At 42.4% G+C, this 27,639-nt stretch overlaps 4 protein-coding genes across 7 annotated transcripts; 1 reads left to right on the top strand and 3 right to left on the bottom strand.

The window, feature by feature from the left end:
• Window positions 1-360: 360 nt before the first annotated feature.
• tdrd6b (tudor domain containing 6b) lies at window positions 361-5,472 on the bottom strand. Its single transcript, XM_076749048.1, has one exon. It carries the CDS (start codon window positions 5,470-5,472, stop codon window positions 361-363), a length of 5,112 nt encoding a protein of 1,703 aa, XP_076605163.1.
• Window positions 5,473-6,837: 1,365 nt separating this feature from the next.
• smc6 (structural maintenance of chromosomes 6) lies at window positions 6,838-14,536 on the top strand. The gene is given in 21 exon segments (XM_076749047.1): window positions 6,838-6,880; window positions 7,518-7,603; window positions 7,606-7,672; window positions 7,767-7,903; window positions 8,268-8,409; window positions 9,023-9,040; window positions 9,298-9,386; window positions 9,589-9,666; window positions 9,899-9,928; window positions 9,931-10,025; window positions 10,027-10,085; window positions 10,309-10,398; window positions 10,401-10,486; window positions 11,434-11,522; window positions 11,524-11,575; window positions 11,789-11,863; window positions 11,931-11,964; window positions 11,967-12,118; window positions 12,809-12,940; window positions 13,394-13,499; window positions 14,430-14,536. Coding segments are annotated over 21 exon segments (1,767 nt in total).
• Window positions 14,537-14,806: 270 nt separating this feature from the next.
• vsnl1b (visinin-like 1b) lies at window positions 14,807-20,526 on the bottom strand. Of its 2 annotated transcripts, none has more exons than XM_076748308.1 (4): window positions 19,891-20,526; window positions 17,970-18,136; window positions 17,590-17,805; window positions 14,807-16,689 (listed from the first exon to the last, which is right to left on the bottom strand). In XM_076748308.1, exons 2-4 carry the CDS (start codon window positions 18,129-18,131, stop codon window positions 16,492-16,494), a joined length of 576 nt encoding a protein of 191 aa, XP_076604423.1. In that variant the 5' UTR covers window positions 18,132-18,136; window positions 19,891-20,526; the 3' UTR covers window positions 14,807-16,491. The 2 variants fall into 2 exon arrangements, with proteins under 2 accessions (XP_076604423.1, XP_076604424.1); XM_076748309.1 differs by having other exon boundaries at window positions 19,625-19,896.
• Window positions 20,527-22,086: 1,560 nt separating this feature from the next.
• LOC143332119 (sex comb on midleg-like protein 4) lies at window positions 22,087-27,514 on the bottom strand. 3 transcript variants are annotated; one of them, XM_076749388.1, is made up of 8 exons: window positions 27,276-27,514; window positions 26,199-26,435; window positions 25,689-25,818; window positions 25,389-25,589; window positions 25,030-25,191; window positions 24,713-24,937; window positions 24,478-24,626; window positions 22,087-24,372 (listed from the first exon to the last, which is right to left on the bottom strand). In XM_076749388.1, exons 1-8 carry the CDS (start codon window positions 27,276-27,278, stop codon window positions 24,247-24,249), a joined length of 1,233 nt encoding a protein of 410 aa, XP_076605503.1. In that variant the 5' UTR covers window positions 27,279-27,514; the 3' UTR covers window positions 22,087-24,246. The 3 variants fall into 3 exon arrangements, with proteins under 3 accessions (XP_076605503.1, XP_076605502.1, XP_076605504.1); XM_076749387.1 differs by lacking the exon at window positions 27,276-27,514 and adding an exon at window positions 26,794-26,994; XM_076749389.1 differs by lacking the exon at window positions 27,276-27,514 and having other exon boundaries at window positions 26,199-26,455.
• Window positions 27,515-27,639: the final 125 nt, after the last annotated feature.

The following is a 27,639-nucleotide window of genomic DNA, read 5'->3' as shown; positions in this document are numbered from 1 at the left end:
AGACAAACAAAAGAAAATGCAAAAATAAAAAGGAATAAAAAAAATAAAAAATACACACACACACACACACACACACACACACACACACAACAAAGTTGTGTCTAAATATCAATAACGCACGAGTCAGTTGTTTGTAATTCATGAAAAGGTGTTACTGCAATAGGTTTTTATCACAGGAGAATGATATGTATTAAATTTTCTATTGTCCTTGTAATTAAATGAAATTAATTAAATGAAATTAAGGCAAACCATTCACCCATGGACTTGAATGACATGAATTAACATTGATTTAAAACCTATTAAATGTAAATTAGCAACAAGACCTTTCTAATGTTTCAAGAAGTGACACCAAGTAGTCTACTAACCTGATGCCACACTTTCTGCCAAGGCATGGTCTGTGTCCAGTCCTTTCCAGTATTTCTTCATCAGTCTATTCACAACCACTCCCTCGCACTCTATTTGCACAGCATACTGAGGAACTGCAATCTCGGGATGGTCTACCATGTTGAACACTGTCAGTTTGAGAGGTTTATCAACCAGAAGATTGTAGAAGTCCTCATAAACTTCATCAACCCAGGAACCCCTGGACTCAATAAATCCACTCAAAGAGCACAAAAAGGCCTGAGGAGCCTTCTCCAGCAGACTCTGAGGCAGTGGTCTCACATTCTCGATGTCTACATCAGACTCATTTCCATAATCAATAAACACAACATGGAATGCATTGTCAGCTTTGTAAATTACTTGAGCTCGATACCACTGTTTATCACTGGAAAACAGAGCAAGGCATGGACTGCCAGCGCCAAGGGTCTCAGGGAACGTTATGTCCTGCTGTGCCTGTCCCGTTTCCTGAGCAAGTCTTGACACTCTGTTGAGCTCCTCTGTGTTGGCGTACTGACACCAGAAGAAATGGGGTTCCACAATACAAGACGCATATACCATCTCTGTCTTGTTTTTGGAAATTTTTGGTTCTGTGTACATGCCTGTATTCATATTTCCTTCAGAAACACTGAGGTGTGTCATGTTGGACTCAGTTTGACAATCTTGGAGGAAGGTTTCTGTTTGCGGGCTGTCTATCGAAACATGTTCTTTGGCAACTGGTTTCCAATATTTCTGCATTGCTGCATTTACAACCACTCCCTCACACTCAATTTCCACTGCATACTGAGGAACTGCAATCTCTGAATGGTCTACCATGTTGAACACTGTCAGTTTGAGAGGTTTATCAACGAGAAGATTGTGGAAGTCCTCGTAAACTTCATCAACCCAGGAGCCCCTGGACTCACCAAATCCATTCAAACAGCAAAAAAAGGCCTGAGGAGCCTTCTCCAGCAGACTTTGAGGCAATGATCTCACATCCTTGATGTCAACATCAGACTCATTTCCATAATCAATAAACACAACATGGAATGCATTGCCAGCTCTGTGCATTACTTGAGCTCGATACCACTGTTTATCACTGGAAAAAAGAGCAAGACATGGACTGCCAGGACCAAGGGTCTCAGGGAACATTGCATCCTGCTGTGCCTGTCCTGCTTCCTGAGCAAGCCTTGACACTTTGTTGAGCTCCTCTGTGTTGGCATACTGACACCAGAAGAAATGGGGTTCCACAATGCAAGAAGCATATACCTCCTCTTTTTTGTTTTTGGAAATGTTTGGATTCTTGTACATGCTGGTAGTCACACTTCCTTTGGAAACATTAACATCTGTCATGTTGGACTTAATTTCACCACTGTGGAGTAGGTTTTCCGTTTGAGGGTTTTCTGTCACAACATGTTCATTGGCAACTGGTTTCCAGTATTTCAGCACGGTGTCATTTACAACCATATTGTCACACTCCAGTTGCACTGCATATTGAGGAACGGCAATCACTGGGTGGTCTTCCATATTAAACACTATTACTTTGAGTGGTTTATCGACCAAAAGATTGTAGAAGTCATCGTTAACATTGTCATCCCAAGAGCCCTTGGATTTATCAAATCCAATCAAAGAGCACAAAAAGGCCTGAGGAGCCTTCTCCAGTAGACATTGAGGCAGTGGTCTCACATTCTCGATGTCAACATCATACTCATTTCCATAGTCAATGAATACAACATTGAGTGTATTTTCAGTGTTGTGAATTACTTGAGCTCGATGCCACTGGTTATCACTGGAAAAAAGAGCAAGGCATGGACTACCAGGACCCAAAGTCTTGGCGAACATTATATCCTGCTGTGCCTGTCCTGCTTCCTGAGCAAGCCTTGATACTTTGTCGAGCTCTTCCGTGTTGGCGTACTGACACCAGAAGTAACATGGTCCAACAATGCAGGAAGCATATACCTCCTCTGTCTTATTGAGAGAAATGTTCGGCTTCTTGTAGATGCAGATTTTCAAATCTCCCTCAAGGCAAGAAGGAAGAGAAAGTTGTGTCATGTCTGAGTTACTGTCTCCGCCTCCAATGAACATCTCTGCTGACACAATTTCTCTGTCCTCAAGAGTGACATCCAAAGTTGGCTTTCTTCCTTCATTTAAAGTCTCTTCATGTCTAATTTCTGGTGCTGACACATCATTTATGGATTGTGAACTCATCTTGTGCTCAGCTCTATCACACATCCCATTCCTGGTGTGGACATTATTTTCTTCTGTCATCTTCATTAATACTGACATATTCTCTCGCATTAAACAGTCCTCATTTGGCACACTAGCATGTTTTGAGAGCTGCTCATCAGTCTGCTGAGCAAGACCAGTCATCTTTTGTTGTGTCATCTGTGATATCCTCTCTCTGACTTTGGCATTTACATTCACAGTTCCATCAAAGAGTTCAACAATTAGCTTCCCTTTTGCCCCTTTTGCTACCACCGAAATGGTCAAACTACAGTTAATAGCATTATCTGCAAACCACTGGTTGACTTCCTGTGGCACTTGTTCAGGAACATCGAATAGTCCAAGTGGAATGGCCTGCACAGGAACAGATCTGGCGATACTTGCTTCAGTGGGAAAGGGGCAAATATCAGATTCATTCACTACAAGGGTATGACCATAGTCCACAAAGTTAACTGTAAGTTTTGGAGACATTTCTACTACTTCAGCTCTGTACCAATGATTATCAGAATACCTTGCAAAGCAAATGCTATTAAGTCCAAGTGAGTGAACTGTGCACTGGGGCTGGCCAATGTGTTGGTGAACATTTTCCATCACTTTTTCAAATAAATGAGAATTCCTGTCCAGTTGGCAGTAGAAGTGATTGACATTCTCTGAAGAGGTTACCCACACTTTTTCCTTTCCACCCACCTCAATATTATGAGTGGAGTAATTGTATGAATCTGAAGGGACTTGTAAAGGAATGTGCACATAAGATTCATCTTGTGCACATCTTTGACCCAGAAGCTTGCATGTGCTGTCAGATGGTGTTACAATATCTACCATGTTAAGCCGCAGGCCTTCTTCATCAGACATTACAGCTTTTACAGTGCATTTCAACCCAATGTTTGATGGAGAACCTAAATCCACAAACCTTTGAAACTCTGTTAATGCAGCATCAGTCCATGCGATGGCAGTGGGATTAGTGCGATTCTCCAGATTGAATAAGCAGCACTGAAAAGCCTGTGCGTTCAGTCGTAAGAAAACTGGATCAATGGGGCGCACATCTCGGAGAGGGACTTTTTGAATTTGACCATAGTCTATAAATCTCACATCTACAACAGGGGAGTGGTGATTTGCAATGATTCTTGCCCTGTACCACATCCCATTGTTTGGGTTACGGGCGACACAGACGGACTCAACAAGTGGCCGAGGGTAGGCGGGTGCATAGTAGTTTTGCAGGTCTTGCATAAGGAGTCTAAGAGAGTCAGCATTTTCTGTTGTCTGACACCAGAATTTCTGTAGACTTTCAATGCAAGAAATATTTACATTGACAGTACTTCCTACAGTAAACACATCGTCATCACAAGCATTTTGCAACAACGATGGGAGACCTGTTGAACGATGCCCGTTATTCTGTGCCAGATGATTTGGATGTTCTGAGCCATCTTTGATATGAATTTCATCAGAGCTAGAAGTGGGTACATCATCTGTCCTGCCATCAACTGCTAGGCTCTTGGTGTTTGCCAGGCTTTCCTCTTGTAAACCATCAACATTTATGCCATTGACATTGTTCTGTACATCCATGCGTCGTTTGTCTCCAACTGAACTGAGCACTGGTGAGGGAATGGGTTCATTCTGGACATTGGAATCTTGTTCCGTCTTTGAGGGTGGAAAACGCCCTGCCATCTCAGCACAATAATTATTTAGGAATGGAGCACTGGCTGCACTGAGAGTGACATAATAGACATCTTCAGGTATATTGTGGTGGACAAATCTCACTACAACAGTCTGGTGCAGAAGCAGTAATTTGAAGTAATCAGTCTGCTCTGTAGTCCACTCGTTATCTATTGCACCATCAAGAGAACAGGGATATGTGAAAACTGGCATTCTTAGGAATTTTCCATGAAGTGGTTTGATGTTTCCAACTGGGACTAGCTCAGTTTTTCCTTCATCGACATGCAAGACTTCAATAGCACCATCGCTAGTCATGTCTTGCTTGAGTAACGAGCGATGCCATCTGCCATTTATCCCTCTAGCAGCACATGGATCCCCGCAGGTCTGTGGTCGCACTTCTCCTAAATCTGAGCTCTCCTCATAGTGCTGGTGGATCTGTTCTGATAGTAGCTTCACTGCTTTGGAAAAAATTAGGAGTTTACAAAAGATTTTCTGTGGACTGATTACCTCTGTCACATTAACAGTTTCAAAAGTGTCAGTGAACAGTTCTGGGTAAAAGTATTGGTCATGCTTCTCAAGCAGGCAATTAACATTCAGACTGTGTTCTTGCATTATGTGGTAGTTCTCAGGATACTTTTCTTTGGGTAAATGAAGACATTTCAGAACAAGGCATTTAAACTCATCTGCTGGTATCTTCTTTGCAACTCCACACATACAGATTTGCTTGGAAACAATTGGTATGTCAAGGAGAATGATTCTGTCTGGCATCAGCACATGTTGGACGAGTCCCTTAAACTTCTTGCCAGGCAGAGACTTCAAAAACTTTGTGGTACTTTCAGGCCAATTAGTCTCAATGGAGAGGACATTTGCAAGTATGCATGATTCAGTCTCAGGTGGGAGGAGAAAACTGTCATCCTTGTCCCATGCTAAAGCTTCACTTGTGGTGACATGAGGCAGTTTCTGGTCAATTAGGAAAACATTGTAAATTTCACTTTGAATCGACAGAATCCGAGCTCTGTGCCAGGTGTCACTCAGGCAAACCAGACAGAGATCTCCTGGTTTTCCTTCTGATCCACAAAACTTCTTTGTAGGAATCTGAATGTCATCTCTCATGTGCTTCCTTCCATCAACAATGTTAACCCATAATTCCACAAGACCACAATTTGGGTTCAAGTTAATCCTTGTGATGAGCACTGGTACTTCTGATCCTGGAGTTGGGAGCCCAGGAATTGAACACATTGTGAAGCTCAGACATCAAATAAACCTGCAAAATAGAAAAAATATATATATAAATAAATGTATTACTGTTACAAAAGTAGTCATTTTCATCATTATTATAAAGCACTTAAGGGTAATGCCAGCAATTTGAAGAATTTCCAGTTCAGTTCAGTAATCTGCTTGAATGGTCATTTAAGTGCTTCATGTCAAAATGTCCGCCACATAATGTTTGATTATGTCACTAGAGATGTATTAATGTACTGTCAACCTGTGGCATTGGTGTTGCTCTATCACCTTTGAAATGCAGTTAGTCTTCTGTTTAGAGGCTTGTCCAATTTGACAGCCTTGCAAAGTTTTTGTTTGTTTGTTTGTTTGTTTGCCTGAAAGTAGCTTCTGTCAAAACTGGTAACATGGCAACAAAGTAACACTACCACACACCAAATACTAAACCTCAATGGTATATCTTGTTAAGCTCTGAATATAAAACAGTTATCGAAGTGTCCACATATTGTGTTTACCACCTACATGTACCTAAACCCTAGATCTGTTTTGCGTTTCTACTGCAGACCGTACTCTTAATTGTAGGCAGAATTATTAGTGGGCTTCAGGCTAACCCCCTTCCAGTCATTTGGTTGTTTGTTTTGTTTGTGCATTTTTGGATTGTAGACAAATCAAGACATTTGAAGACATCATCTTGGGCTTTGGGAAGCATTGCTTGACATTTTTCACTGATACTTTATAGTAATAGAAAAAACTTGCAATCTCAGCATCTAATTAGTTGGCTACTTAAATCAATTAACTTTGGTGAAACAATTAGCAATTATGTTCAGAAACAATAATGATGATAAAATAAGGAGAAATGCAAGCAAACAAGCAAACTCTATTGAGAAAACTGAACCAATTAAAAATTACCGGGTTGTCCCTGTTTAAAACACGTTGTAATCACCAGAATCATGCTTCACAGTTCATCTAACAGTTATTTTACACCAGACTGATGTTTTAGCTTAAGAATTCAGCCCTGATGAACTTAGTGACTTCTACCAACGTGCAGACTGAGTCGATTTTCTTACCGTGTTCGGCGCAGGAGGCTCATCATCATTCAGCTGCAGGAGGCGGAGTCGGCCGCTCACGTGGGCTTTCTTAAACGCTTTGGGTTGCACGCACATTCCTCTGGGCGATTAGAAAACACGCAAAATACACGCAAGACGTCAAGCAGGCTCTTACTAACAATCTAAACGTGTTTACGGGGCACATTTCAGACGCTGCCGGATTTTAACTGCTGTTGACGTTTCTACCGTTACTTTTAACAAACAAACCGTGTCGTGAACGCGCGCACACACAGGTGGGCGGTGAGCCAATCACGCAGCACGCCACGGTTCCGTATTAATGACGTATAACCCATACCTGTCACTGCTACAGCCCGACAACTGTCAATTCAGAGATGTAACCAAACTCAAAACTTTTTGAAAGAGGTTCGGGTTTGATAAATTTTAATTTTGATATGAATCAGCTTGAAAACATCTGGCAGCCCAAAAGCTCATTATTAATATTATTATTAGCTGCTGGCTGCTATGTTACTGCTGGTTTCAGGATGTTACTTTCAAGACAAAAAGGCTCACATTTCTTTTTTCTATATGATCACTCTTTGAAACGTTTTCCTTTTCTTTTTTGGAGTTGCATTGCTTAGAGCTATTTAGTATCTTCACATATTACCCTGCAGTAGGCCACATTTTTACACTTCTTCAAATAATATTCAGTTTCGAATGAGAAGGAACTTGAAGAATTTGTTTACTTAGTCATGGTCATAATTAATGGCTGATAACACCACATTTGTCTTAATTCAAAAACTTGGGTATTTCAAGTCTGTGTTGCCAGACATGAAAACCTTTGTCCCTTCATATTTTCTTCATTTTCCTCAGTTTAACACAAAACACATAAGACATCACAAACTTACAACACCAGGTAACTCCGATCAGACTGACCTAAAGAGTCCGCGTCTGTTTTGTAGTGAAGAAATAACATCTTAGAAAACAGACATTAGTATTCTGTCTTCCTGTTAATTCCAGGTTGCAGAGTGAGTGAGAGGAACGGCAGAATGATCAGTGATGCGACAGCTGTCAAGAGCTGCAGAGTGACAGCTGGGGGTGTCGTATGGAAGATGCACCAGATGATACAAACCATCAGAGACTATCCTCCTCCAGCAGCTTCTCTCACTGCCACAGTGAGTAATTCCCCTCTTGAAGCACTAATTCTTTGTCTTTGCTTCTCACCAGCTCATTAACGGCTGAATATTGTCGTCTGCATGTATTTCTCAGGAGATACTGGCCTCATTGAAAGCGTCCCTCTAAAGACTTCCATGTGTCAACATTTGCTCTGCCCGTTCCAGTTTGGGCCCAACGTGAATTTCGTCATCGGCAACAATGGCAGTAAAACCCAGATTTCTAAATGTAGTGTGATCTGCTCTTGACTTTGCCTTTGTGTGTTTAACACGAATCCACAGTGTGTCGTCCCTTTAAACTAAGGCAACCAGATCATCCATTGTTGCTGTTTAAGCACAAAGGACTGTGTTTCATTTTATCATATATGAGTGTGCTTTAACTGTTGTGTAGTCAAACAGTGCTCAGTGTGTATCAAACTCAGTGAACTGCAGTTACTGCTGTAGGTAGACATCCCTGCTTGTGAATGAGTGAACATTTCGAGGATGCCCCCTTTCACGCCCTATCATGTCCTTATTATGTTGTTGGGAATGGTGTAATTGTCTTTACCAGTGTGGCAGTGGTCTTCAAATGCCATTACAGTACAGTAATGGTCTCTAGTGCTGCAGACACAAAAGCAGAGAACCAGATGCTTATAAAAGGGACGTCTACAGCGGCTGCATCTCAACTGAGCATCAGTGCGCTGAATGTCACACCTGCAGACTGAGGAGCAAATCAGCTATTTTTCCTGAGTTACAGATGTGTCCAAGCCTTATTAAACCTTCCCTAAACATCCGATAAAACCCATTTTGGAGTGAAGGCAAAGTGTTTCAATCAGGCCTTCATCCCTCTGAGCTGTATACATTCTTTACTCTTGGCCAGGAATGTTCCACTGTAAACGTGCATGCATTTTATAGGCATGGCACTGTTTCACTGTTTTGTACCATCTGCCCAACTGTGAATGTACATATAAGACGTATTTACATTCACACATGGACTGATGTTTCTCATTAGTTGTAAATGTCACTGAGTTATCTGGTAAATAAAAGGAAGCTGAGCTGCCACATCATCTCTGTTAGGTAGATGTTGGTTGTATCAGGTGTGATCGTGCTTCACATGGTTCTTTTCAGGTTTTCAAATGAATCTGCCCATTATTTTCTTGAAGGATTTGTCTATAAAATGTCAGAATGGTTAGGTTTAGACATGAGGAGTGATGATTGTTTCAGGGTTAGCGTAACAATATCAGGATCCATAAATTCATGAGCAGGTCCTCCACGAGTCCACCACATTGCACTGCCATTTTTCTACAGTATCCTAAAATGGACAAACCAAATACTGCCTCTAGGGAGTGCCTTTTGCCTTTTTCCCATTTTTAGTAACCACCGTGGGGGAGGGTGAGGCCAGGTGTATTCAGCTGGTTCCAAAGATGCCACTTACTCCTACAATCTGAACTTTTTAAATGGGTTCATTATTTATTGAATCTCATCTGCTTTTTATCATTTATTATGAATTCTGAAGTGTGTATGAACAGAAAGAGAAGACAAAACCAGAAGAAAAAGTGAAGGAAAACATTGCCTAACGTTTCCTGTGGGCTCATAATTTTCAAGAAGATGAATCAGGGTAATTTCGTGTTATCTCTCTCAGCTCTGAGAGGAGGAACAGCTTGTACTGCCGTCGAAGGAGCGCATTGAAAAGGAAGAGAATAATTACAAACATCAGGACAACCTTCAGCTCTGTCAGGTGAGTCACAAGTGTTCCTACACTGTGAGATATACAAGTCTGTCTATAAATGTTGGAGCCCTTCAGACTTTCACCAGCAGATAAATCGACTGTCCTTAATTCACATGCCGCATTTTAATGTTTATAGTAGACGTCCTCCGCTTCTTCTAACTTGAATGTCAGGCCTCGAGATGTTTCGCTCTTTCTTTTATCTTTCACGCAGACTAGGGTAGACAATAAGCTTCAGTGCGTCAGAGGCAGAGTTGACAATCTGAGAGAAGAATAAGGGTCTCTATCTCAAGTCGAAAGACCAAGTGAAGATCATCTGCAAAGCTCACAAGGAGGTACCGATTGGGAAATATGATAACCTGGTTCTGTGTCTGGGCAAAACTTTCTTTCAACCAGTGAGAGAGGAACAAAACCGTCAAGAGAAAATCAACACGGGAAAAGCAAGGTAGGGAAGCAGAAAGGTTTAACAAAGCCTCTGAATGACGCCTGTGCCTTCATACCACTGCATGCATTCGGGCATGTAGTTTAGCCTGAACAACGATGGAGAGACAGAATAATAACAGCAGAAGAGAAATATCTGACAGAGCAGCTTGCAGGGCTTGAGAGAACGTGCTCTCAGCTGAATCAGGTGATCAAGAACTAACATCAGGCAAGGAAAGGAAGAACAGGACCAGCTGAGGTACTGGAAGGGATTTCAGCTTTCACATAGATGTGCTGTGTGAGGGTCCGAGTTTGTCTGCTTTCCAGTTACATTTTTAGAAGATCTCTATAGAGACCCATCAGCCCATCATTTTATCTGTAGGAGTATATGTTAACCAGGGGAATGAAATGCCCCACTGGTTTCATTTAATGCAGTCATTCATACATTTGCAGTGAAGCAGTAAATTCACTTAAATAGTTCACATTGTAGCTGACAGTCTGTGTTTGCTCTCAGGGGTGTGTATCAGTCTGAAGGATCCCTTGTTGGCTGTAGCTGTGGAGGGCTCCCTGTGGAGCTGCATGAAGGCTTTCTGCTGTGACAGCTCTATGAGACGGTCCTCCAGGAGCTGATGTCTCGCTATTATCCAAAGGGCAACAAAGTGCAGATCATCGTCAGCCCATTCTCTGGAAATGCACCACCAGACCCTTCACACTGGACCTTTACATTTTAAAACACGTGTCTTTTAAAGGTCAAAGGTGTGGGATTTAATGGTATTCTAGTGGTGAGGTAGCAGATTGCACCGACCCACCAAAGCCACAAAAAATGAGAAAGGTGCTCTCTAAAGCCAGTTTTTGATTTGTCCATTCTGGGCTACTGTAGAAACATGGCAGACATCTTAGAAGAGGATCCGCGCCCTCTGTAGATATAGAGAACTTATCCTAAGCTAACAAAACACAATTCTTATTTTCAGGTGATTATACACTAATGAACATAACTGTGAATATTATGCCACATTTCTGCCAATAAGTCCACCTAAATCCTCCACACTGGACCTGTAAGAACCAGTTTGACACATGCACACGTTTGCTTTCTTACTGAGAATCAGATGAGAAGATCAATACCACTCTCATGTCTGTACAGCATAGATGAAACCAGTATCCGGAGGTAACAACGAAGGCAACAAAATCCACCCACCAACACCTTTAAAGCTCACTGATTAACACATTATATCCTGTTTGTTTAGGCCGAGCCAGGCCGTCTGTTTCCCCTGTTTTCAGTCTTTTTGAGAGTGGTATTGATCTTCTCATCTGACTCTCTGTACCAAAGTGAACAGCCATATTTCACAAAATGATGAACACTGCATGATATGATCAACATTATCTGATGTACGATATACTGCACTTTCCCTTCCCAGAGCTGCATTAGTGGTACTTTATTACTGCATATTTTTATAGATGCACTTCTGTCAAATGTCAAATGGAAATGTGTGTTTTGCTCGGTGGCCCAGCATGAGTTTGTAGAGTTTAGGAGTTCTCAAAAGAGTAATGTGACTCTTTATCTTCAATGCCAGCAGCTTTTTTTTTTTTTTTTAACTGTGACTGTGTGGAGTTTTGATTTGGGCTAAAAATCGATCCTGCCTGTCACACTGTGTTGGAGTCTGACCTGGAGAATCACCGGGCTCAGCTGGCCAGGTTTCAGCTCCACGTCACCTCTGCATCTGAGGAAATGGAGCATGGAGAGCAAGCTGAACAGCATCATCGCGACCTTGAAGAAGACTCCGGTCAGTGAACCAGAACCTGGTTTAACTTAACAGTAACACAGTGTAGTTTATGTTTCATTCTTCTCTTCTCACGCTTTGCATTTTCATTTTTTATCCCTCCTGTTTTTGCTTTCCCTCTGCTTCCCTTTGTGAGATAAATACCTGTCAGGCAGGTCACTGCTGAAAAATCTTAAGGTGAAATTGGAAATTATTTCAGGTTTCTTTCGAATGCAGGCTTTTGTGAATCCAGTCAAAGAAACAATAACTGAAACTGTCGGTCAGGAGCAAATCAATGACATCAGCCCCTTGGTGATCATGATTTTATGTGCACCACTTCTAAACAGACTGAAATCCTATCATGTATTCCACAACTGAGGAGGAAGCTGCCCAAGAGAACAGACAGACAACTGAGCAGAAAAGCAGACTGTTCACGGAGCAAAGACGGAGCTCGACAAACATCAGAAAATAGCAGAGGACATGGAGTCCATGTGCTCTCCTGTTACAGAATGGATTAATCAGCATCCCGAGGACATGGAGCCATTAAAGGCTCAGTGGAGCTTTGTTGTATCACTTTTTTTAGAGGCCAAAAATAGTTTCAGAACCCAAAACTATGTCGCAGGCACTTTTGCTTTTTTTTTTGATCACATCTCTGATTTCAAGCAGCAGTTTCTCATCTGAAAAAGCAGACAATCCAATCAGCGCCGCGGGGGACTAACGATTAGCCAATCTGCACCATGGGCGGGACAAGCGGCGTTATCATGCTGTTGTCAAGGGTTGTCAAGCTGTGCATTGGAACCAAGGAGGAGAAATAACAATGGCGACTGCTAGAGGCCACAGCTAGCGCTCTTAAAATCCAGTACACTGGCATAAATCTGCATCAGCGTCAACTTAAAATGACGTTAGATTCAGGTGGATACGTCTCCAGTGATTGGTTAGAGAAAATTGAATCCCTCTCCTTCCCCACAGAAATAATTTTGAATGGATGCAATGTCAGACTGAGTGTAATGAGGTGATAATTCTTTCTGATCAGACACTTATTCGAAAGTAAAGGCTTTTTGTTTGACAACACTAAAAATGTCTGTCTGCCCACTGAGGTTGAACTCATCCAATGAGATTCCTTCTGCCACTGACAGTTTTTTCTGCTGTAGACTTCAATCCAATCTGCCCGTTGGCCATCTCTAAATCATCTTGTGGCCTTATTCTGGAAAAAGAAAAATTTAGGCTATGCCATTTTCTGTCCTCTGTCCTCATTAGGGAGACGCTGAGGCCCTCGCTCTCCACAGATAGAAAACCAACCAAGTGAGGGATCTGTGGAGGATCGTTGATCCACTCATCATGTCAGACAGGCAGAACAGATACAAAGTCATGCAAAGATTAAAAAAAACTGTCTACTAAGTTCCAAAAAGAAGGCAGAAATACATATTTTAAGCGTTTAACAGCAGAGAGTCCTGCCTTTGTCTGATTTTTCTTTTTTATTCTTCTTCATAGAGGTCCCTCCCCGTCAGAGTTTACCTGAATATCTTCATATCTTTCCAAGTATTTTTTAATAAAATACTTGGAAAGTTTGCTCCTATGTTGGTTTTATAGCATTTGTCCTGCAGCATGGTTGTTGTGTTTTGTTTGTTTGATAGTGGAAATAGTAATTCTGAGATACTTCACTGCAATACACATTTAGTTATATACTGAAGTATTGATAGTGAACAAAAACCTGGAACCTGCTACAGGCGCTACCTTCCTTTTTTATTCATGGGCGGGAAAAAAAAACTCAATAGAAGTAAAACACAGACCTCTCTTGGTAAAGGTAAATCCTCCAGGCAGGGAGGATGATGGGCTGATGAATGCTCCTTCTCCACTGTTTGCTTCATGCTCTGGCTGTGGGAGATGAGCAGATGCCTCCGTGAGTTTGACGTCTACATGGTGAGAGCAGAGGAATATGAGAAACACAGTGTGATATTTCACACACACACACACACACACACACACACACACACACACACACACACAATTAGTGTAAAACAGTGCATGTTAGTTTGGCTTTGACTCACTTTGATTAACAAATGGCCTTCGTGGAATCTGCTCCTGGAGCCGTCAGAGCGGCAGAGTTTAGCTTCGATGCTCACGTCACCACCAGGTGGCGCTTGTCTTAGTGTTTGTCTGTATGCTGTCCTTTCCAAAACCTTTACTTTTAACATTTTGAATAACTTTTAACATCCCTGTTTCTGGTATGGAAGCTAAAGTGTGCCATCATATCAATTACAGTATTGATTTTGAAAGTGGTTAATTGCAATCCATTAATCAGCTGATACCAATTTATGAAGCATTTAAAGGTATATTAATATTTAACATTGCCACATTAATATATCTAAAAACATATTTTTTATATTTTTTTGAGATGTGTTTTTACATTACCCCAAATGTTGTGCCCCTTTGCTTTCATGAAGACTTTATTCACTGTCACAGCAGTGTTCGATGCCTGATCACATGTCAATCATGGTTTGGGTCTGAATTGATCCAAAACCAGCCTCATCACCAGCTTCAGGATACATAAAGTCTGTGATGTTTGAACTGAGCTCCAGTGACAGAAACATCAGGAACGTCTACATGCACAGTCACTGCAGTATAATCTCAGCTTTACTGTGCGTGTTTGGGAGTTGCTGCTTGCAAACATCGTTTCACATTTGTTTGTTTGCTGGGATGAATTCATGGATGTGTTATGAAACGTCGTGTAAATAATAATAATTCTGTTGTTACAGTAAATGTTGCCAGAACACGGAGAGGTGTGTTAACTCATCCCATTAACATTTTATAGCTGTTTTTTCTGAAGCGGGGACTCTAAATGTTTAGTTTGTCACATGAAACTCTTTTGTCTGCTCAGGTGTAAACAGCAGTGCTGGCAGTGGGAGCCTCTGCTGGCACGTTAACCTGCAGCAGTGTGTCCTGGTGATCAAAGCGGGCTGTCTACACCTGGGAGGTCACAGGTGAGGATAACTAATATTGAGAAGTTTGTGTTAAAAAGGCTCATCTAACAGCACTAAACTGTAAGTGCAGTGAAGAATCACAACCTGAGTTACAATCAACATGCAGAAGAAATGTTGGATAATGTTAACACTTTTGTATTTGTCATACTTTTCATACACACAGGGTTATCCATTCATGCGTTCATGCACCCACATCGAAACATATATCCCACACAGTATTAAAGTCTGCAGCAGTGTGCGCTTCATTTCCATTAATTACACCTGCTAGACTGTGTCTTTTGAAAAAGCCTGGTGACGGTTTATTCATTTTAATCACTACAGAATTATTTTTGGGTGCAACACATGCCACATGTATAAAAGAATACAGTCACTTGTATTATGGTTTTTCATATTTGATATAAACATTTACTAGACAAAGAATCTGACATAGTGACTGGACTGAAATGTAGAAATAAGGAACAACGTGAGGGTTGGCTTCGGTTACGTTGTAGACAGAACAGGTGAAAAGCTTCTGCAACCTCCACTACTGTAAGTGGACTGCAAGCAGACACTCAGTCCGTGCTTGCATAGCCTAGAAACGGGGAAGCAAAACTCTTGAAAGAGAATTTCTGCAATAACTTTAACCCACATCATCATCCAGTCGCCGCCTCGCACTGAAACGCTCCTTCAAAAGCTTTGTCGAGTAACTCTCTAGAGGGTCCTGCATCTTTAATGATTGTTGCAAACGGAATAGATTAGAAGATGAGACCTTTCAATAAAAAGTTTCTCCTTAGAAAAGTTTTATACGTAGGAATGCTGTGTGTCCAGTAAACATATATGAGGCTTTCTATCCCCCTTTTTTGCTGCATTGGAAGCGGAGCCCCTCTCACAAGGTCCCTGGCCGAGAGAGTGAGCTCCCAGCAATAAGGTCAGGAGCTAAGACAGCACTTATTTTGCAGTGCTCTTCCTTTCTGTAAACATGTTGATATGTACTGAGTTCAGTTATTTAAGTCTAAATCAAATAAGCAGCCTGAAAAAGAAGCCAATTTTTTTATCATTGTGGGGAATAACGCATGATTACTGTGCCTAATGACGGAGGTAATTTTGGCCTTTACTCTAGATTAAGTGGCAGCAGTACGATAAATTCATAAAAGGAGTGCTGCTCCACAAATGTATTTCTGCTCATCCCGGAAGTCACTGAAGCAAAACATAATTATGTTTATGTGAAAGCTCTTCCTCGGAGATTATCTCTCAACTGCAACCCAAATATATCTTTCAAAAACTCAGTGTCACACATACACGTGTTTCAAATGGAGGGAAGCATGCTCCCACATTAGTGGAGGTGAACGAATGAAAGTCTGATGAGTCACATACTGTACATCCCATGCAACAATACTAAATGATTTCCGGAGGGTTTCTCTTTTATAACCACCTAAAGATGCAAAAGGTAAGAGATTATATTTTTTGACACATAATATATGCATGCAAAGAACCTGCTCTTCTTGGTTCCATCATGTGAAAACAGACAGGAGCCTCTCTATTCTCCAAGAGCTCAACAAGTCTGGATAGTAGAGACAGTTACAATTATCATAGGAATTATTGTTTTGTTACTATTATGTAAAGCGTACAGTAGTTGCAGCAGTCAACACTGGGGATCCTAAATACTGCAGGAACATAATTTAATGCAGTGCTCCACTGATATACAAGCTAAGGTTGAATGAGAATGTATAGGGTTACTGTGCACAAATCACACTGGCATGTTTTGAAATAGAAATGTATGATATCTTATAGCTATATTCAAAATTATTCAGCATTTGACATTCTCATGCATACAACCACAAGAAGCGAGTCCATTGAAAAATAGTCCAAGCATTGTTTTTTTCCTGTGGAAATGGCAGAGAACCTAATGAGACATTAAAACATGTGCTGCTGTCCAGAGTGTGTGGATTACAGACGGGGAGAGGAGCGAGCAGGGACGGCTCACTTCTGCATGTCACACTGCAGCAGGAGCACGATGGACGGGTCGCTCTTCGCCGCCTCTTTGAACTCCTCCAATGAGATCTGGTCGTCGTTGTTCTTATCCATTTTGCTGAAGATCTTGTCCACCCTCTGCTCTGGTGTCAATCCATCCTCATTCATCTTCATCATGATCACAGTGCCCACCATTTTGTAGATAGCCTGTGGATGAGGCGCAGTCAGAAATTAGCCTGAGGATTGTTTCTTATGTAATGCACTGAAGCCTACATGAGTTCATTTGATGAAGCCAGATCAGAACAAATGTTTGAAAATTGGTATCTCAAAATAACCAAAGCAGGCAGCTGAAATCTTTGGCTAAAAGTTAGGAATAAACAGTTGACATGTTTGGTCAAAGTAATGGATAAACATTTGAAATGATCAGCTAAAGTAGGCTAGTTAATAAAGAGTTAAACAGCTAAAGTTGTTAGATAAAAGTAAATGTTTGACATTGTTAGCTAAAAGTAGGCTAATACAAATAATTTTTTAGCTAAAGGTAACAGATGAACATGTGAAATTGTTCACTAAAAGTAACTAACAGTGAAGGCTAAATTGTTGAAGCATCCAGCTTGCATTCAGAGTATTAGCTAGTAATATGAGTCTAAGGAGGCCAAAGCAACGTAAACATTGACAATTTCAATTGTGTGAAAAAGGCAATAATTGTGACTATAACCACTTTTCTGTAATTAGTCTGGTTAAATAACATCTCGTTATGATCTATTCATAAGAACATCTGGAACCTGATGGTGCCAATGAAAGGATACTTGTGTTGGAGAGTCAGAGAAAAAAGGTTGGGAACCACTGATGTTGATGTTTTGGAATAAAGCTCACACCACATTATCACTACAGGAACTGTCAATATGCTCCAGTATCACAAAGACATATCAGATTTACTATACTGATTGTGTTTCCAGAAATGGCACAGCGTAATTCAATACAACTGCAGTTTTGTCGTTATGGACCTGATTCTGTACTCGAGGCGTTGCAGGTGTGCAGGAGAGTGATAACAAACAACAGCGCCGGTCCCCTGATGAGCGACGGCTTAATGACTCGATAATCCCTTACCTCGATTATCTCCAGCATCTCCACTCTGGTGATTTTGCCGTCACCATCCAGGTCATACATGTTGAAGGCCCAGTTGAGTTTCTGCTCAAAGCTGCCGCGGGATGTGATGGACAGAGCGCAGATGAACTCTCGGAAATCAATGGTCCCGTCTCCGTTTTTGTCAAAGGTTCTGAAGGCGTGTTGTGCAAATTTTGATGCGTCGCCATAAGGAAAGAACTGCAAATGTGAGAGAGACGTGTTCAATAATTCAACCGAGGCTTTAAAAAGACTTATAAGCGAAAGCATCGTTTTCTGAAGTATGAATAGCCCCGGCAATAATTAAATGTGTAGACAGAGGCAGAAGCAGATGATAAAGACGAGAGGCAGTGGTCCAGACAAACCTTGACATAAAGCTGCTGGAACTCCTCCAGATTCAGCCTGCCAGTGGGGCAGTCTTTCAGGAAGCCTTTGTACCACTGCTTCAGCTCATGTTCATTAAACTCTGTGCTCTTCACCAGATCCTCCATCACCTCGGGAGTCAGCTTGCTGTTCTGCTTTCCCATGGTTCCTGGGGTGCAAGAACACGTGAATAATGCATTTATCTATGCTTGACTGATGGCAGAATGAAAATCTGTAGCACAGCATAGCAAACGGCCTTTTTCATTTCCTCTTCAAACATGCAGAGCGGAGTACAGAGAGTAAATGTGTGGTTCTTTTTTTTTTGGGTGGGTGGTGGTGGGGGGGGGGGGGTAGGCAGCAAATATTTCCCTGGTGCTCGTGTTCTATTTCTGTCCCTTCAGCCTGCTGTGGCCATGTAGCACTGACCTGGATCATCACTGTCAGAACAGATCCAGTTCATCAAATGTTCGATCGCTGCTATCAAGTTTCCACTGCGAACACTGTCCTATAACCTGACAGTGACAACAAAGCCTGTGCGTGGTCGTAAGGGAGGCACCGCCGCGCTAAATCCAGAGACCTGGATGCAAGAGCACACAGCAGGCCTACTGTAATCTGGATCAGTGTGGAATATAGCTTATAACCATGTGGTCTGTATATAATTTAGTGTTTAAGCCAGTTGTGGGCAGCCCAGACACCAAATCAGCCTGGATTAGTTTGCTATCCACACTGAAGGGCCTTACAATCATGACAAGTTGAGCAGAGCAGCCTGTCAGAAGCCCCAGATTCATTAATTATTGACTCATGGTGTGGCCAGTGATACAAAGTGGCCAAGAATGCGTCAATTCTCAATACATAATTTAACAAATGAGACAGCAGAATATTATTTGCATATCCGAACAGCGGGCACATTGTGGGATCCTTCACCACTTGGGACCAGCATATGGTCCACATCTCTGCAGCAGCAGCCTGACAGCAGGCTGGACAGCTCCACCACAGACAGCACTGCATTGGCTCAGGCCTTCCACAACAAACAGCACAAATGTGTGCTGCAGCCCAAATCAGTGCAAACCACAGCCTTTAATGTGCACCCGCTGCCTGTCATATCACCAATCCTGCAGAGCAGGATGGTAATTACAGGAGCCGACTGTGGGTTTAATCTCTAAAATGGGCAACAGTGAATGACCTTGAGGACAAACATTTTGCAGGAAGATGACAAAACGAAATTGTTTGGCGGAGCGCTGAGCTGCGAACACGGCTCGACATCGTGCGACTGCGGTGTTTTAGAGAAATGCCCGCCTCGTATCGCACAGGCCACAGGTACGAATGACTTGTTCAGCCCAAACAGAGGCCGACAGATGCTGTTTTATGTCACGCTTTGGGCAATGACATCCGAGTTAATGCTATTAAAGCTAACCGCCTCCTGTGCGAGCAGAGAGGGAGCTGCTGCTGCATTCCGATGGAAACGACGCAGTGAGAGTATTTTCAGATTAGATCCCACCATCCTGCACCTAATGACATCCATGCATGCGCATCGGGGCGAAAAAACATGTCAAAATTTCATAACCAAATAGACCTATTTTTAAAACAGCAGGCAGTTCCCTCGGTGCCACCGCAGAGCCACATTACAGGCGCATAAAAGCCAATTAATTGCGCAAACCTTGATGTTAATTCGTCAAATGATCCCGCTCTGTCTTATTTCAGGGTTTTTCTGCTTGTTTCCAGACAAAACGCAGTGGTTTTATTTTCAGGGATGCGCAGGTGCCCGTGTGCCAGCCCCTCTGCTCGATCCCATTCACTCAAACAGGAGGAAAAATATGAAAAATAATGCGTGACACATTCACATGAGACATTCACTGCTTGCTGCATCTATCATCTGGAAAAAATAACACACGACAAGTACATCTGCAGGCAAGCACTTCTTACCTTATTACAGGCTTTATTGGGTGATTCTCTATCGGAATAAATCTGCTCTGGCTTCTGCAAAGTACAGAAAACCCTCTTCCGATGGACACGTTTGCCCAAAAGGGATTGTTTTCAACACTGCTCGCTTCTTTTAAAAAAAGAAAAATCACCCGCTAATGAAATTTCTGGATTTTCCCGACGTTATTCCAGATGAGGCGCAGCAGGGACCGATCCCACGCCAGTCTTTGGTTATGCGACTACAGGAGCGCGGCGTCACCCGTGCGCATCACAGCCTGATCATAAGTTCACTGCTGCTCCGCCGCTCGGTTTGGGTTCAGCTGGATCCTGTCACGTTATGACCGGATCCTTCATCGTGATGAGGATGGTCAGCCTGAAATTTCATCAGCAGGAAACAAAGACTTTTTGGATTGTGGTCGGCGTGAACGGTGCGCGAGACTGTGCGATTAATGTATGACCCTGATCGAAGAATTGACTCGAACTGATCAGGAATTAGATTCAGTGAACCCAGGGGTGAAATGTTTTCCTCTGGTCATTAAATGTGGCATTAAGAGGAAGGAGTTTTAGCGCTAAAAGCACGGCTGGATAACCAGCCAGGGGCCCCTGAAGCCCCATGTTCACTGAGCGTGAGGCCACATCCAGGATTTGGAAAAGCTGAAGTCCAAACCACCCACCGCCCAACCCCTTTTTTAATTAATTTATATACATATTATAATTATGTGTAAGCTTAATTTCCCAACAGGAAGGTCCAGAGCCTAATTGCTTATAGCCAACTGTTTCCTGAGCTTTCAGCAGCATCTCCTGGTCATCTTCACGTGTGTCCTCAAGGTCAAGAATGAGTCTCAGCTCATTTACTGAATATTTAGATTTTAAAACCTCCCTCACACTGCCGGGAGATGAAATTCTTGTGGGAAAATACTGAATCCTTCTTAATATTTGAACAAAAGGTTGTCTTATCTAAACATATTGAGCATTAAAAATGTTGGAATCCACCCATAAATATAGCAGTTGTGTGATCAAGGACACTTTTCAAGATTTTAACATGTCCATTTGTTCTTTGTGTTGGCTGCTGCAGTTGTTCCTCTTGTCCACACAAGCTCTGAAAAGATCTCTTTGTGCTTCCAATGTCCAGTCCTCATGAGCCGAGCTTACAGTGAATCATACTGGTCTTTTCACAGCCGGTGTGGGCAGAAGGAATGATTACAGAGATCAATAACTCTTTCTGTGTACCTCTGAGTGAGGCTTGAAAAAAATTTTTTACCAACTCTGTCCGTTTGGCTAATGGTTTCTGGTGATTTGATTAGCTGTACCGAGTGAATGCTTGGGAATGTAGGAGAATCTGTGGGATCAGCTGCCGTGATAAGAGCCTTAATGGAGTAGTTTGACATTCTGGGAAAGACACTTAATGCTTTCTTGCCACAAGTTAGATGAGAAGATTGATACCACTCTCAGGTGGTAGCTAGGCTAGCTGTTTCCCTCCATCTTTATGCTATGCTAAGCTAAGCTAAGCTAACCTGCTGCCGACTTTAGCTTCATATCCACAAGGAAGACGTGAAAGTGGTGTTGATCTTCTCATCTAACGCTTGGCAAGCAAATAAACAAGTTTCCAAACCCATATTCCTTCATCAGCTTAGTTGTTTCAGCTGATATTTTGATGTTACATAATCCTTAACTGATTTATGTTACACAGCAAACCTGGGCTCAGGTGATATTCTAGGAAAAATGTACACAATGCAGAGAGATGGGCAGAAATGGGGAGTTAATAGGGGCTCAGCAGCTCATTTTGGCCCTTTGGCCCCCAAGCATCTTGATGAAATCACATCGTATTTCACCAAGACTCAATCCTGGTGATGCCCCAAAAAGTAAGCAAAAACAGTAAAAAAGTGAACCTGTTTCTGATTTCTGGAGACCCCATGACAGCCCCGATGAGGACCCCTGGAGAACACCAGTATGGGAGCCGCAGATGTAGGTCACCTTTGTTAAATCTTGTGTTTTGAAGCACGGATGAGGCTCCCAGCCAAAGCAATTCTCAGATGTGTGGACCCACATCCAAATCTGGATCCATTAAAATTTCTTAGGTAGCAATAACTTTTGAATAAAATCCTCCAGCACAACTTCATCATGTCAGGGAAGAATAGATGCTAAAATGGGAAAATAAGAAGTCTGATTCACACACACATACACACACACACAGTAATCTCTGATTACTTGATTTCTTAATTTAATACTCACATACAGTACAGTATACACATAAGATTTCCTTTACATCTCACAAACACAAAGGCAAACAGTTAAATACATAGATAACTTTAGCACCAGCATAGAGCACTGATTCCCTCAGCTTCCTCTAAAACTCTTATTCATAGTGATTTTCAAAATAAAACACCTTAGCTTGATCTCACTAGGCATGGCTTACATGTAATATCTTTACAGCAGCATTCACTTACAAAGGTTAATTGATTAAAAAAGGATGCATACTGTACACCAAAAGTGGTATACAAAAGCAATACTATATTATATACCCATTTACATGGCCGTTTAGGTTTTCTCAGTGTAACATTTAAGTGTTTAGTGTGTTTAGACAACTTCTGTTTCAACACTGATGCTTGATAAAAACATAGAAACATATGAATTTAAAAAAACGTTCGTATGAGTATACATGAAGAGCCTAGGGAGATAACTGGCATGTAACAATCTGGCATATCGAAACATAAATATATCACGTTCACAACGCTCTCATTTTTCTTTATATATACTACCAAGAGAGCTACTGTCTGTCTATGTAGGCTATGTTTTGTTTAGGTTATACTGTTTTTTAATAGTAAAATAATAAAAAAGCATGACAAATCCAATGGGAACATTACTTTTTTTGTTACACAGTAATGTGAAAAAATAGTATCAAAATGATTTACTACAGTAAATCTCTCAATCAAAAAGCAATGTAGTATTTAATGCACCATTTTTCAGTACAGTTAGAGATATGTTTTCAGCTTGGTAGACGCAAGTAAACAAGACCCTATAGTGAGATTTGACAAAGGAAGTTTCTTAAAGTATAAAGACTTTTCTGTTATACATTTCTTGTCAGATGATGAATATATATATAGATATATATATATATGTATAATGAAATCTGCATACAGCAGACATATGTGCTGCTCATAGAGGTTTGTGAGACAAACACTTTCCTTACACTGGCCGTCTTTTACTGATTACATTTTGTTTACATGTGTATGAGGGAAGATTTCCACAATCTGAAGGTTTGTCGTTCAAAATCTGTGTCCAAAGGAGAGCAAGTTAGCAAGAGAAGAGAGAGAAGGAGAGGGGTGGATCTGTGATTATCACTACATGACATCATGGAAACCTTCCGAAAATGCACCAAGAGGGTCCAACTGTGGACCTCACGACTGAGGACCCCAGGTCAGCCAGCCAATAGGAAGAGAGTCGGGTTCCAGGTGCGAAATGCATCACTTCCTTTAATGTTTTTTTTCCCCTTTGAAACCACATTAGAATGTTCAGAATTCAGACTTTACTGTTTTTGGTTCATTCAGGGAGCTGTTTTTCGGAGAAAAAGCTCTAAAAACTGACTGTCCACTACCTGCTCAGCACCAAACTTTAGACAGACATTTAGCAACTAGCTGGTGAACACAGTGCAGCATTTAGCAGCTAAAGAGCCAGATATTTCCCTCAGGAGTTGGTAGAGAACAAAAACGGAGCTAAAAGACAGTTAATATTGGACTTACATTGGATTTACAAGCATTGTGGACACAAACATGACTACCAATGAGTGATAATGTTGGTCTGTAAGCATTTGATGTGTAGTAATAAGCTCACCATATCAACTTACAAGACAATTATGTGGCAATGTTATGTTCTCTACTTGTTTTTGCTGCCCCGAAGGGACCAAAAATATCAGTGATTGCAGGTTTAAGTTGTGTTAACATAATTTTTTTTTTTCAGGTGAAAAACAAGCTAAATTATCTTTCTTATACTCTGCTGGCTATGAAAGAAATGCAATGCCAAAATACCGAAAAGCACGACCTGGTCGCCGTTGCATGAACAGGAGCTGATATGATAGCCTGTTAGCTAACATTTACGTTAACCCTATACCGTCAGCATTACGTTGGATGTTACTTCCTAATCTCCTCTTATTTTTTCCACATCGTGCTGATGTTAAAATACTAATGTTACAAACATAGACTGCAAAGACTGAAGATCAAGTTATATCTGTCCAGTGATACCCTAAAGGATGTGATGCACCTCTCGGATGCACACTCTACTCTCTTCCAATTGGCCCACAGACCTGCATGTTTCAAATGTACTGTTGGATTCAAGAGTGGGCATATATATCATGAAGGGCTTTCAGAACTTAGTCTGCTTTAGTTTGTCGATGTGGTAGCAAAGCTTCAAGGCCGGCCCCAGCTTCAGTCCGAGGTACTTCATGATCATGTCGCTCTTTAGCAGCAACAAAGCGTTTCCATCGATCTCCTGAGAGAAGCAGAAGAAGTTGGTGGTAAATCAGCAAGACGAGGTGATTTCCACTGGATGTGAAACAAGGCAGCCGGTCAAGAACACAATTAAAAATGAACTTACGTGTTTCCTAAAGACGTCTGCGTGGGGGCCGAGAGCCTGGGGGTCTGCATCCCTGATGAACCAGACAACGTCTTCCACAGACCAGGTGGATGGGTCCTTATTGGGTGGAGCTTTGGACTCCTGGGACTCCGAAGATGCATTAAAACCTCCTGGAAGAACAAAGGAGCTTTACTTTCATAGCTCAGAGAAATAAACATCGAAGCACTCTTGGTTTTGTGTTTCCATGATGTCCCACCTGTCCTGTTGCTCTCTGGGAACGCGTTTGGGCTGGTGGACGACTGCCGGCACATGCTCATGGAGGCTGAGCCGTTGGAGAACTGCTGTGACGAACGAAACCCGTAGGAGGACTTTGGTGAGTACGACGAGCTTATGGAGCTGAAAGCAGAATCGCCGGGGTCCACGGAGTAGCGTTTGCCATCGGACTGGTCTAAATGGTAGTCCTCCGCCATAGATGTTTCAGCTAAATACAAGATTAGAGTCAGAATTAGCTCAAAGACTTGTTTATTTCAGCATGGCAGCTTCTATTAAACTGAACAGAAGCTGTAGAAGTACCATCTGACTGGTAGGAGCCACCACTGTGCTGGGTAATGGGCTGATCACTGAAGAGGTTTTCACAGTGCAAGCTGCGGCAGAGCTTCTTCAGAAAACGAAGCACATAGTCGATGCTGTTCACCACGGGGAGGCTGAGAAGGTGCTGCTTCCCATCAAATGTGGCTGGAAGAGCAAAACAAGAGAAAACTTGCAACAACATCACAGCTTCGATGCAGTTTCTCACAAATGAGGTCATTTAAGCTTTCCTAACACATGTCTTCTACTCAGCACCACCTCAGGTAAAGTGGTAAAAAAAAAAAAAAAAAAAAGGGACTTGAACAAATAGAAAGCAACACCTGAGGGAGGTCTTTGTACAACACCTGATATTTTTTCTCCCCCGTAGCCTTGTGTGAGGAGAGTGAACACTGTTTTCTGCTGGAAGGCGCTGTCGATGCAGCCTTGGACGGCCTGCTGGAGCACCACGGAGGGCCGGTCGGGTCCGAAGTGATCAGGGAGCTGCTGGATCTTCTTCCTGTCCAGGTTGGGGCCTGTGTTGGCCTGCTTGTTGATGTAGATACAGACTGACACAGGGAAAAACACAAGTTGAGGTAAGGGTCTTGACTGCAGACTGGAGGCCATTAATGCTTCATACATGGGGTTTAGAGTGTTTGGTGACCTACCTGTGAGCACCTGGGGCGTGGCAGAGTGGGGGATGGTGGCGGCATCCTGAGGAATGGAGCTCATATCGGGCTCAGGGGTGCTGCTGGGTGGAGAGATAGCCAACGGTGTCATCACCATCCTAGGTTTGAGCTGCAAGGAGAAGAAGTTTTTGCCTGTTTATTTCAGGAGTATCATTTATTTACTAAGTCGTGTCGGGAGGGGGCTGGTGGAACAATTGGGACACCAAGTCTGTATAACTCCGTAGTTTTTATGCCACAGATGATGAATTTTGTCTGCATTTATGAGTAAAACACAGACATATTTCCAATGACGACTCCCCCTCCGGACATAAAAAACATTTCCATAATGTTTAGAACTCAGATGTTCATCTCTCTGTTGCACTGGGGTCCCACAAAATCTGAAGGGCATGGAGCCTGTGTGTCTGTGCCTTTCTGTGTACACATGCATTTTTAAACACACTGCACTCACACAGCACATTGCAACCCCCCGATTCCCCCCATCTGGCTGACCTTGAAGCCCGGCTTTCTCCCTCTCTTCTTTGGCACTTTGAGCGGAGGGAGCGACTCGGGGTAACGATTAGGAAAATCCATCTTGGCGACATTGCGGAGAGGGGGTCTCCCTCTCTTCCTGCCCGGTATCTTCCCCGACTGGCTGGGGATGAAGGAGGGAGCAACTGCAGCCGATTGCATTTCACTGTTGTTGCCGTCTGATTTCTGTGCCGTTGCTGCAGGTACACTCATTTGGAGCTGCAGACAAAGGAAAGAACCGTTGAGCTCCAGCTACAGAAATGCAAAGAAACACACTGCACATTAATCCTCCTCCTCAGCAGCTACACATATTAGATAGCAGCATTAGCATCAATTTAGAGCAGACACAGAGGGAGCAGAATGTCTTGGCAAAGGTGCACAACAGCAACATCCAAACACTGCAGAATACTCAGCTGAGCAATGCGGTGAGAGGAGCAGCATTTAGCAGAGCACAATAATAATCAAGCAACACAAAAGGCAGCCATGCATGAGCTGTGGGGGAAACAGCACCTCCATCCTGCACTGATAACACACCAATAAACCTGAGAGAGGGAGAGAGGAGGGGGTTGTCTATTACCTGCTGTCTTCTATTGTGAAAGAGCCAAGCCCTTTTGTCTTAAATCCCAGGAGCCTAAAAGTGACTATAAAGCTAAATCCCTAACAATGCAGGGAAAGCCATCTTGCTCTTGCTCTATGTGGCTTTTTCCTCGTCCCCTTTTGGTTAACACACTGCCGCTGCTGCCGCTCGGCACACAGGCTGCAGACATCTCATTAGACTAATGCATTCAGCAGTGGCAGAGGGAGGGGGAAATTGACTTCACCATGGCTACCCAGCTATGAATTACCATTACGATGACAGCTTCCACCCTAATCTTAAAAAAAAAAAAGAAAAAGAAGAAGAAGAAGAAGAAGCAGCTAAAAGAAAAGGATTCATGTGCCACATCTCCCATCCTGCAGCGAGAAAGAGTCATTTATGCCCCCAAAATGGATCTCATCTGAAGCAGATTTGTCAAAGGATTCAGTATGTAAACAAACAATAACCGGTCAGCAGGCACTCACCATCCAAAACAGATGTGGAGTGTCCCCGAAGCTCCTTGCTGTATTTCCTGTATTTTCCCTGCTTCCAATAGTAGAGCACGGATCTCAAAGCAAGGCGGATTCCACTGTAATACTGTATATGTATGTGTGTGTGTGTGTGTGTGTGTGTGTGTATGTGTGTGTGTGTGCAATCGAGGCAGACAGACAGAGAGTGACAGTGTGTGTGGTTTTTTTTTGTGTGTGTGTGTGTGTGTGTGTGTGTGTGTGCATTAAAGAGAGACAGCGAGGGAGAGAGAGAGAGGGGGGAGAAAGGCTCCTCTGTTGTCATGGCAACAAGCCTGTAAGCCCTGTAACACCCCGTCGGTCGTCGGCCATGTTTGGTTTG

Source organism: Chaetodon auriga, chromosome 14 (genome assembly GCF_051107435.1).
Source record: "Chaetodon auriga isolate fChaAug3 chromosome 14, fChaAug3.hap1, whole genome shotgun sequence".
In the NCBI taxonomy this organism is placed as follows: Eukaryota; Metazoa; Chordata; class Actinopteri; order Chaetodontiformes; family Chaetodontidae; genus Chaetodon; species Chaetodon auriga.
This window is presented reverse-complemented; position numbering and strand designations above follow the sequence as displayed.

Coding starts and splice junctions, on each gene's coding strand:
- tdrd6b (XM_076749048.1), bottom strand. CDS start 5,472: ATGTGTTCAATTCCTGGGCTCCCAACTCCAGGATCAGAAGTACCAGTG.
- vsnl1b (XM_076748308.1), bottom strand. CDS start 18,131: ATGGGAAAGCAGAACAGCAAGCTGACTCCCGAGGTGATGGAGGATCTG. Junction 17,806..17,969: donor TCCAGCAGCTTTATGTCAAG/GTTTGTCTGGAC, acceptor TCACATTTGCAG/TTCTTTCCTTATGGCGACGC. Junction 16,690..17,589: donor AGATGCTGGAGATAATCGAG/GTAAGGGATTAT, acceptor CCTCATCCACAG/GCTATCTACAAAATGGTGGG.
- LOC143332119 (XM_076749388.1), bottom strand. Junction 25,590..25,688: donor CACGCCCCAGGTGCTCACAG/GTAGGTCACCAA, acceptor TCCCTGTGTCAG/TCTGTATCTACATCAACAAG. Junction 24,627..24,712: donor CCCAGAGAGCAACAGGACAG/GTGGGACATCAT, acceptor TTGTTCTTCCAG/GAGGTTTTAATGCATCTTCG.